Here is an 11,190-nt window from a genome sequence, read left to right as displayed (position 1 = left end):
GTAAAATCTATATCTTTTTAGAGTGTGAATAACAACTTCTTTTAAAATTTATACCCTTACAGTTTTCTGAAAAACATAGCTATATCTTTTACTAGTTGGCAAAAGCACAAGTTACAAATTGTTTCATCGTTAATCCTTTTATCCGTCTAACTGTTAAGCATAACTTTTACTTACCAACAAGTACATATATAAGCCGTAGGATTCTCACTAGAAACTCCTAAACATGGTATTATGACATTTTCAACATCATACATTTAACACAAACACACTAACATCAATAATGCAGTATACCCTACTATTTATTCACCACCCTACAATTCTTCCTGATTTCTCCATTGCTTCCTGTGAGTACACCAAGATTGGCCATCTTCACCATCGATGCTCCAAAGTCGTTGTTAAACAGTAATGGAAACTTGCTGTACCTAAGAACCATGGAAGCAGTTCTATTATCCCCCATAAGCACTTGGTCTGATTGGAGAAGTCCAGAATTGTTGACTAGGGTTTTATAGTAGATGTTGTCAAACTTGGCTGAAGTGACTGGATCAAAAGGAACCAGATTGGTATCGGAGTCGGCTTGATTAGGGCACACGCTTTGCAGGTTTTGTAAACGTGAAGTGTCCAGTGTTGGGTCAGGTTTGCCAGAGTCATCAAAGTTGAAGAGTCTAGTCTTGAAAGTGAAGCATTGAGCAAACCCAATTGTATGTGCACCTGCACGGAGAAAAAAAATAATAATATATATGGTTTATTAAGCTTTGTAGTCAGGGGCGGATCCAAAGAGAGACCAAGGTGGTCTCAGGACCACCCAAAAGGTGGAAAAACGCCCATGAAGATCCTCTGGGGACCCTCCAAATGTTTCGGCAGAGGGAGAGATCTACTCCTAAGACTATATAGGCTACGCCATGGCAATTATTTTGTCAAATAATGTTATAGTCCATTCAAAACCTGGTCCATCCATGGAGGAGGTGAAGGAATTGAAGGGCTGCAGCAGCTTTCTCACGAAGAAGATGAAAGAGACGCTGACTCTTTTTTTTTTTCCTTACACGTTGTCGTTTTGGATGTCTCAAGTAACATCTTTATGGGCTATCGAATTTAAGAGTAATAAAAGCCCACTAACTTTTAAAGACCTTTAATTTGTTTATTTCTTCTAGAAGTTGCCAATTTTTTAGATAATTTAATAGAAAAAATAATTGATTTTAGAGAACTATTATCTTCTTTTCTTGCCAAAGAAAAGATTTTTTTTTTTTTTTTTAATTTCGTAAAAGATAGAAAACTATCAATGTAAGAGAACAAGGGAATCAAGGCCACTTAGTACTACGGTCTTGTGATATTCCTCTTCACTTTTAAGTGAGAGGTCTTAGATTCGATTTTCACCAAAGGTGAATCCGAACCATATTATTACTAGCTCATTATGAGGCTAAGCCCACCCCCTCCCCTTTTGGTGTAGATATCGTTTGTTCAAAAAAAAAAATGTTTAGATTTTGTAAGTTCTTGTGTTGTTTTTACCATGATTTATGGATGAAAAGTTAATGTTTAACTTTTTAATGTTATTTTCCCTTAATTTATTTTTGGATGTCTTACATTCGAACCACCCTATGTTAAAATCCTGGATCCACCACTGTTTGTAGTCATCCAAAATTTTATATATAAAAACGGCCACTATAATAGGGCTGGTCCTAAGATTCTTATGAGCATGCGTGCGACAACAAAGAAAACCCTTAACGTAGTGCAAAATTTTGAGTTTAACCGTGAATCCCTATATATAACACTTATCACGGTCAAGTGATCACGTGTTGAGTGTTATATGATGATGATCACTTGTTGAGCGTTATATGGTGATGAGAACATTTCTCCATGATGTATAAGAATATCTTTCAGTAGTAGAGATGACATGGGAAGCAAACCTGAGAGCACAACTACATCCTTTAAGTCAAGGCCTTTGGCTGTGAACTTTGTAGTGATGTTTTCCAAGGGCTCAAAGGGTGATGGCAATTGTTTATTAGCTGCATCTTCACTTGCTGTTGTGCCATCTCTACGACCCAAGGGTACTGACCAATATGGCCCTCCACTCTAACCAAAAAATAAATATATGAGTGCTAAAATCAGTCACTTGCACATACATGAGTTAATCTTGACCGTTCATGGGCAACTGATTGTACCATTTTTCAAGAAACAATATAAAAGATAAACCATGTAGAAATTTTAACTAGTTGGAGTTGTTAAATGAAGAAGGTGCTTACAAAATAAACGGCTGCTCTTGATACAAGAGTGATTATGTCAGTGCAAGAAACAGTGGATGGGCAAGCTTCCTCCACCTTTGACTTGATTGTGTCAATCACCTCAAAACCTCTGGCTGAATTTTTGTTGGGTGCAGCATTTTTCTCCCCTTTAAAACTGCTGGTATCATCAAGTAGCAATGATGCATCACATCCCTACCTCCAACAAAATGGAACAAAATCAGGTTTCTAGTCAATTTAATTTGGCTCATATAATAACCACAACTAGTAATCAGGTCATGCTTATACTTAATCAGACCAGTTCTTCTCTAGACAAGATGTACGTTTTTTTATTAAAGAATGCACCAACAATGCGGTGCCAATAAGTGGTTGATATTAATAGTAGATAACATATCAATAGCAAAACTTATTAATGTAATATCGATACATTACTTGCATTACATATTGCTATGAAAGTGTTCTTTAACAAAAAAACAACGTGTTGCGTAGAGAAAAATTATAATGCTTAGACAAACATAATTATTATGACACTCTTAAAAGGTCATCTTTCACTTTAAATTATATTAAAAAAATGAATAAAAAGAAATGTAGAATAATATTTTTAGAGTGTCAATAATAGTACTCTAGACTTAGAAGTAAACAATAAGAAATGAGGGAAGCCAAATTAATTACATTAACAAAGCAATCATGGAAGTGAAGCCTCAAAAGTGAGGCCGCAATTCTAGTATCATTTGCAATAGCTGACCAAACTCCAAAGTGAACGATCTTCGTCAGGTTGGGACAAGTTGAATCATAGAATTTAAAATCAAGCTGACAGAACACAAGATTAGGGCTTAGGAACAAGAGGCAAAGCAAGGTATTAAGAAAGGAAAGTTTGTGATCCATTTTCTGGAATACGAATATATAAATTCTCTAATTAAATTGTCGCTAATACTTTGTGACAGTTCAAATGGTACTGAGTAGTGAGTAATTGAGGTATATTTATATAGAGAGCGAGAGTGTCAAAGACAAAGGAAAAGTGCATGAAATTGTGCAGATGCAGTTGATTATGTTATCTGGGGAGAGTGGTAGAGGCACTAGATTGTCTTTTTATTCAGTTGAGTTTGGTAGAACTGCATTTGTGTAATTAATGGGATCAAGAAGGCGGCTAGGTTGGGACTGTTCATATTGCTCTAAGTGGTAGGATACTAGGATGATGTATTCTAGTCCTAGAAAAAAGAGCATTAGTTCATACTCAAGTTGACTTAAATTTCTTAATATCTTTTTTCTCAATAAATAATCGGATGTGTAGAAAGATATTTTTCTAGCAGAATAAATATACACTCAACAAAATTTGTCATTGCAAGGAGGAATTGAATTCATGATATAACATATATTGTAGTTAATGTATGCGAGTTAAGCCTGAAATGTCCTCCAACAAAGTGAAGACAACTACCACTAAACCAAAGGCTAATTAGTAATAAAAATGAAAACGGGGGCTTCATGAAAGTCCAAAGGCATGTTGTGACTCTCTGTTAGCCCTAGATAATATTTGGTCTAATTGTTGGCTATATGTACTTGAAGGGTTGGAGACATTGTTCCAAAAATCTCCACCCAACGCCGCCTACTATATGTACTTGGAGGGTTGGAGACATTATTTTAAAGACGTTAGATGGTTAGTCACCGCCTCGATTAGTCCCAAGTGTTTGAAAATCAAGAAAGTGCGCCTAGACCCGCCTAAACCCGTCTAAGTATCCGTCTAGGTTGTGACTCTCACGTAAATAGAAAATTGATAACTTTCATTTTGCATTTTGTTTTTATTAAAAATTTAAGAGATGTGTTGAATACTTGGATGAACACTCATTATATGCTTGTTCCCCATGTTTTCAATATGTTTTAATACTTTATAATCTACATGTCAGTTTATTTTGTAATGTATGTATTCCAATACAACTTTGTGTTTTTTTTTAAAGTATAAATGGGCAGTTATTTATACAATATATAATAAATTTACTTTAATCTGCTAAGTCTGCCTAGACTCCCGTCAATACCCTGCTTAGCCGCTTGAGCACTAGACCCCAATTCACCGCTCAACTGGCGCCTAATATCTTTTAGATCCTTGCTATCAACTAGTGAAAATAAGCATAAGCATAGAGAGTGTGATGGGGGCTATAGTGAAACGGATCTATGGAAGCAGCCAGAAGGAAGAAAAGGGGATTGAACTTTGAATAGCAAGTATCACCATCCATAATGCTAAGTGGAAATTTGAATTATTACTCAAGTATTGATTAACGTGCTTATTTCTTATTGTGACACATTATTTGGTTTAGAAATTTGATCTCTTTAACATTATCTTTATAAATAACCAGAAACTTTTGTCAACATAAATTTAGATTACAATATTAATTCTCTGCAAATAGTGCAACATCTAGATGTTGACAAAAGTGCTGAGAATTATCCGAATTCCACAAACACAGACCAAGAACACCAACTACTGTAGATTCCCATTATAGGATAATGTAATAGTACTGAATTACTAATACAACATAATTAAGTTAAAGTCTTAATCTAAATCTCTCATGATTCATCTAACAGAGATAACAGAATAAGTAATCAAAGCAGGTCTCTGTGCAGTCATAAAAGCAGGAACAGCTGCATCCAAACACAAAATTACACAAAAAGTACAAATTACAAGCTAATTAAACCATAAAAGAAGATAAATAGTTAACAAGAAATTAATTAGATAATTACCATTCATTGATGACTTTGTCCTTCTCATCTTCTTCTATCTCGAAATTCTTGGTGGAAGCATCTATGGCTTGTGCTGGTGGAGGCTCCATATCTGACCTTCACCTATCTTCTGAAATACTTCCAGAGAGAGAAAGAGAGGTGGAATAAAAGAAAATGAAAAATAAAAAATAACATATATGATGCACAACGGATTCGTCATTTTCCTAAAATTTGTAATAAATATTCGTTCTTTATTTTGATTTGACCAAATGAAAGGAAGAGAGAGAACTCATATCCTAATTTTAAAGGGCACTATCATGACTTGTATGTTTCATAATGCTTTTATTGATTTTGCTTATTTGCTTTTATACATTTCATAATTAGATTAAAGTAGTGTTATTTACAATTTTTTTTCTTTTATTGTACGCACTTTTGTTAATTTTTATACATTTATTATTTATTATTTTATTCGATACGAAGATTGAAAATTAAAATAACGTGTGAGAGGTAAAATAAACATGTAAATAGTATTATTCTTAAATTATTTTATATTTTATTAATTTTTTACAAAGATAACTTTTAAGTAACTATAATATAAATGGTTACGATAAGTATGAAGTTTTGTGGATGGATCACAAAGTGTTGAGCCAGACACTGTATCTAGAGAAATGCAAAAATTAAAGAGAAAAGTAAATGGTTTTGGAGAGTTGAAGTGGACCACTGCAGGAGTTGATAAGGCCATTTATCTGTGAAACTAATGGTGCTTCTGTGCATGCGTTACTTGCACTACCAAAATGTATTTCAAAGGTTTACCCTTTCGAGCTATTTTAGTTACGAGTCGTTTTCATTGATTGATGACTTCATTTTCTTTGTGAATAATGTCTTTCAGTTTATTTTTTTACACTATATATGCATTATATCAAAAGAATGTAATTTTAGGATATTTCAGGGCATTATATATTCTGAAGTTTTTAGTCGTTAAATCTTTTGTCAAAGATATCAGCATCGAACGCGTAATATTCCCATAGCATAAAATACTTTAGAGCACCATAATATCTTTTTTACTAGAAATTGTTTTGGAGATTTTCCATTTGGGAGTGGTTTATGTAGGAAGGACAATATTTCCCTGCTTCCCAGTAACATGCCATCATTTCAACGTGCAAACGTCATATTTGGAAACCGTTTAGTTGTGCTTATGAATGAAAGGAATTAATAATTCATAATGAGGATATTACTTGTTACCATAATCATCGATTTGTTTGACACATGAATGATTAGACATCTCTGAGTCAATAAAGTTTTTTAAAGATGAACTTTAGACGATGATAAAGAGAGAAAAAAAAAACAATTATGATTATGACGTTGTCCCATAAAATAATGTCATGTTAAATGAGAAGGAGGAAAGCTGCAAAGGAGGAAGTATTATCTTAGAATCCAAGAATTTAGAAGAATTATAGCATTTTTTTTTTTTTTTTGGTTTTTTGCTAAAATCCAAGAACTTTCTGGTGGTTATTAGGATCTTCTTCTTTAATCCATTGTGTTCGGGTTCAACCATCACCCTTCTCTAGTGTAAATTAACATAGGGATATTGCTTGTATTAACAGAGTGCTTTGGAAGCATATTTCATGAGGAGTTGTTTCAAGGTGCAGATGTATCTGTAACTCAGGGTTTAGGCAAAACTCAGAAGTGCTTATTAACTTTCTTCTCTGCCAACTATAGCCAAAACTGCTTTTTCAGAAAAAACACTTCTAACGTTTCTAAACAAACCAAAAGTATAAAATGAAACTTAAAACAAATTTGCAAAATCAGATACCTTGTTAGTGCAAACAAAAGCACCAAGTGCAAAAATAATTTGAGCCCCTTGATATATAGAGATGTCATTTTTTGAGTCCACCAAATTATACACGAAGACGAAATCATCCTTCAGAAGGCCTTGTTAAAAGACTTCTGCTGAAGCTCTAAATTAGTTACTGGTATACAAAAAATGCTTCTAAATTCCCAGGGCAAGATAAACTTCCACCATCGAAAAGGACGGCAGAAAGAACCTACAAAACACTCAATGGCTGCGAGTCACGTACCAGAGTCTCATCCAGCACCTACAAGTCAAGAGCCGCTTCTCTGCAGAACTATGGGCAGAAAGGCAGCTATCGTTCCCTTTCCACCAGTCATCTGAAAAAGCTATATGTTTCAGCATTGCGGTTGGCACAATGCAGAGCATCTGCAGGAGGGATGTGGTATTTGAATTGCAAACTGTGCTGGAGGAATTAATCCGGGAAGGGCCTCATGGTTAACTTTCACACGAAAATGTTGGCCAGTTCCACTGGAGAAAAGGCTGGACCCGTCAAGCTTGGCAATCACCAAATTGGGAATGCACTGCTCTGTGATCCAATTATGGCAGGAATCATCAGCGACTGATCAAATTTTCTTTCAAGTTCGACTGGACTATGGGATTTATCCTGTAGACATAACAAAAACTGTAAAAAGAATATATAAACTTTAATAAAACAAGTGGCATGGCATTTGTACTTACCGCGTAATTGATCCCATTAGATGCCTGAGTGCCAGGTGGGACATCCTGCTGCTGCGAGTTTTTTATGAATCGATGTTCTAATAACATGGCAGCAGTTGGCCTCTCTGCGGGATTTCTTTGGAAGCAGCAGCATAGGAAATCCTTACCCTCAGGTGACAATGTTTCCGGAATTGGTGGTGCATCCTTCATAACTTTAAACATGGCCGCAGCCTGAATTAATAGACAAGAGTTTAGAAAACTGACAGAGGGCTTAAATGCAGAAAGTTATGTATGAAACTCGAACCCAATTATATATTCACAATGTCAACTCTCGAGAGGCAGATGAGCAAAACTACAGGGCAACGAAGAAGCTAAAAAGAAGTTTATGATTTTATCGAACTGTGAAAGCATGCAGAAATTAGCAATTTTGACATAAACAATGGAGTAGACCCCTTCAAAGCACAAATTGAAACAAGTTTCATGGTAAAATACAGAAGATACGAGCTTACCCCTTCATACTCACTCCAAGGAGGTTTTCCGGTGAACATTTCAATAATTGTGCAACCCAAGCTCCATATATCGACAGCAAGAGCCAGATCAGAGCTGGTATCTTTATGCATCTCAGCTTGCATCAGCTGCAGGAAGAAATTGTAGCAGTATTAGAGCAGTGCATAACCCCATAGGCTGCCGCATACTAGTTAGCAAAAGATTACCTCTGGAGCCATCCAGTATGGGCTTCCCTTTAGAGAAAGATTTCCTACATGACCTGAAAGCTACAAAACAAACAAGTTTAAACTATGTCAGACCAAACTTAGATGGTAAAGAATAAATCCCAGAAAGTGATCTGAAACTATAACAATGTGATGACTGTAATGATAGCCCCATGAAACGGTGTGGAGAACCGCCAGATGATTAGATTGAGGAAACCAGCTCAAAATCTCAAAATAACTTAGCCTATTACCCTGCCAAGAGTAAAAAAAGCTACTAGCACTCACATGTTTTGCCATTCCAAAGTCAGCTAGCTTGACAACTCCACATGAATCGACAAGCAAATTAGCCCCTTTTATGTCCCTATCAACAGAACACAAAATAATATGCAGCCTAATTAACCCCAAGCACAATGCTATAGGCCCTTACACCAAAAAAAATTCTTCCACATTTGACAATGATAAAATTCGCATAGTCAGAACTCATTCTTATTTGCTACTCGAATTTAGTCTCACATTCCGTTTTTGTAAGACAAACTTTATGCTGATAATCGTGCATTTGATTAAGAATGTGATGATACCTGTGTATTGTCTTTGTGCTGTGCAAGTAAGCCAACCCAGAGAGTATATGGCGAGTAAAATTGCGAACAACAGCTTCTGTTATGGCTCCACAATGTTCATGGACATATTTGTTAATAGAACCAGGATGGACAAATTCCAGATATATATAAAATCGATCATCAACCTGCATATACGAAAGTATGGTGTGATTTGTTTTAGGCAACACCAATGGACAAACATGAGCCTGGATGCCTAAACATGCATGTAACACATTACTCACTATTTCGCTTCCATAATACTGCACAATATTAGGATGCTTCAGCTGGCTGAGAACTTTGATTTCCTGATAAAAAAAATAAAAAAAAAAGGTTTACAGAAAATGAGTAACACTGACATTGTAACATAATACATCACTCAATACACCTGAAGAACCAGAACATCATAGTCCACCAAAATATATTACATGAAAAATTATTTTGCCCCAATCTCAGTCCACAATGTACTTTCAAATTTTCGTGTTTCTATGAGAGATCAAAAAGCAGAAAGCCGTGCTGAATCGCTGATGCAGTGATACTCCAGAGGTTAAACAGGTAAATTAGGAAAAAGCTTATGTGATGTGTTACATTTGTAGAACAAAGTGAGAGTGATGATAACCTGCTGTAGCTGCTTTATACACTCTGCAGATTTTGGGTCCTCAGGAAATAACTCAACTTCCTTCATTGCACATAAAGCTCCAGTTTCTCTATTACAAACGAAAAACCTTCATCAGCATTTAGCAAAGCAAATAGAAACTATGATCAGCTGTTCATGGAACTGTATATACCTATTGGTAGCAACATAAACACTTCCAAACGTGCCACGCCCAATAAGCTTTCCCTTTTGCCATTGTCCTTTCACTGGCTGGGACTCTGGTTTAGGTGTGAGTATAGCGTGTGGTGAAGGTAGGCTAAGACTTGCTCCAGGAGGCAGAGGCAATGGATGGACTTCAGCATAACCATTAACCTCACGCCGCGCGGTGGAGACTTCAATTGATAATCTGGGAGGCAATGGCGATGTTGAGCCTGGCGGGATTTTGACATTTCGGCAGGGACTTCTATTTGATGGACTTTGTACAGGGGAATTATCATTACTCTGGGTGGAGTATTCTGACAAGGAAGGGGGAGGGAGCGCAGAAGTCATATCGCAAGTGGGCATCGCGGGGGCAGACCAGCCTTGATTTCCCACAGGAACAAGGTGTGGGAGAAGATCACCAGCACTGGCACTGTGTGGGCTGAATGTAGGACTCGAAAAAGGGCTAGCAGGTGCGCTCCAAATACGATTTGGAACTTCAAGCCCCAAGTCAGTATGATAGCTCTCTAAACCATTCCTACCTTGATTCCTCCTCGTAGACCTTGACCTTGATTCAAAACAATTCTCTTTAATTTTTCGCGCTTCCCGGCCAGCAAACACACTGAAAATGCAAGACATCTACGTCAATAAACAATGCATATGTGCAAATGAAGGAATTCAAAGGCCAAATCTGCAACAAACAAAGCAAAATCTGACAAACATGGAAATGTTGGTGCAATCAAAATCACAAACCCCTATCTTTTTCGATTATTAATTTAAGTATGTAATTAACATCCATTAATCGTTTTGGTTTTCGAAATCCAGTAATAGTATCATTTTTTTTTCTTTCAATTTTTTGTTTTCTCTAGAACTAAACAATATGAAAAGAAATTATAAATTTTTCTTGTCAAGAAAAAACAAATTATACGCAATATGAATCAAAGAGACGGCAATCTACAATCGCCGGAACTGCATCCGGAGCACCTCTCTCTCTGGCACCTCTCTTTCCATCGCGAGTCCGCTGCCAATTCCGGCAAAGGCAGCGGCTGAGGAGTCCCGGCTGCAGACGTGGTTTCCGGAAGCGAGGAACTCGAACCCGAGCATTTATGATTATTCACGGCTCCACCTCCCCCGTCCTGGTCTCCGCCGCCAGTGCAGATCAAAAGCTGCTTTTTCTGTCGGGTGAGCTTCCTCCTCGACCGGAAAATCCACCCTCTCCCGTCATCGCTGGCCTTCTTTTTAGGCGACTCCCCGTTTGCCGATCTGAACGGCGACGACGACGATGCCGACGAGGAGGAAGAAGAAGAGAAGGTAATGTTAGACAGCCAACCCATGGTGGAAACCATTCATGATCGTCGCAATCGCACAAACCCTAACAAATTTGGATATCGATTGCGGGAAGGCCTAGGAGGTCCAGGAGAACAAGATCCATGAGCGGCCTGGATCTTCGTCGAGAGACCTGCAGGCCATGAATGAATTCCCCGGGACGGTGTCGTTAACTCGGTTATTTTCTTTTCACAACGCGGTTTCGAAAATGGGTACGGCTCTCGCCATTTTTGAGAAATTGAGAGGTCCATATTATTGTGCTCCGTTTTCTCTCTAACCATGTTTGAACAACGCGCGCGCGCGCTTGGTTTTTCGT

At 37.1% G+C, this 11,190-nt stretch overlaps 2 protein-coding genes across 3 annotated transcripts; both read right to left on the bottom strand.

Moving 5' to 3' along the window:
• Positions 1 to 177: 177 nt before the first annotated feature.
• LOC137719138 (peroxidase 10-like) lies at positions 178 to 3,172 on the bottom strand. The gene is made up of 4 exons (XM_068458402.1): positions 2,907 to 3,172; positions 2,238 to 2,429; positions 1,902 to 2,067; positions 178 to 708 (listed from the first exon to the last, which is right to left on the bottom strand). Exons 1-4 carry the CDS (start codon positions 3,117 to 3,119, stop codon positions 296 to 298), a joined length of 984 nt encoding a protein of 327 aa, XP_068314503.1. The 5' UTR covers positions 3,120 to 3,172; the 3' UTR covers positions 178 to 295.
• Positions 3,173 to 6,783: 3,611 nt separating this feature from the next.
• On the bottom strand, positions 6,784 to 11,094 carry LOC137709329 (mitogen-activated protein kinase kinase kinase 5-like). Of its 2 annotated transcripts, none has more exons than XM_068448416.1 (10): positions 10,533 to 11,094; positions 9,544 to 10,170; positions 9,375 to 9,462; positions 9,001 to 9,063; positions 8,741 to 8,904; positions 8,448 to 8,523; positions 8,166 to 8,225; positions 7,962 to 8,087; positions 7,474 to 7,683; positions 6,784 to 7,399 (listed from the first exon to the last, which is right to left on the bottom strand). In XM_068448416.1, exons 1-10 carry the CDS (start codon positions 10,892 to 10,894, stop codon positions 7,298 to 7,300), a joined length of 1,878 nt encoding a protein of 625 aa, XP_068304517.1. In that variant the 5' UTR covers positions 10,895 to 11,094; the 3' UTR covers positions 6,784 to 7,297. The 2 variants fall into 2 exon arrangements, with proteins under 2 accessions (XP_068304517.1, XP_068304525.1); XM_068448424.1 differs by having other exon boundaries at positions 10,548 to 11,094.
• Between the last annotated feature and the right edge of the window lie 96 nt (positions 11,095 to 11,190).

This window comes from Pyrus communis, chromosome 1 (genome assembly GCF_963583255.1).
Source record: "Pyrus communis chromosome 1, drPyrComm1.1, whole genome shotgun sequence".
NCBI classification, from domain to species: Eukaryota; Viridiplantae; Streptophyta; class Magnoliopsida; order Rosales; family Rosaceae; genus Pyrus; species Pyrus communis.
This window is presented reverse-complemented; position numbering and strand designations above follow the sequence as displayed.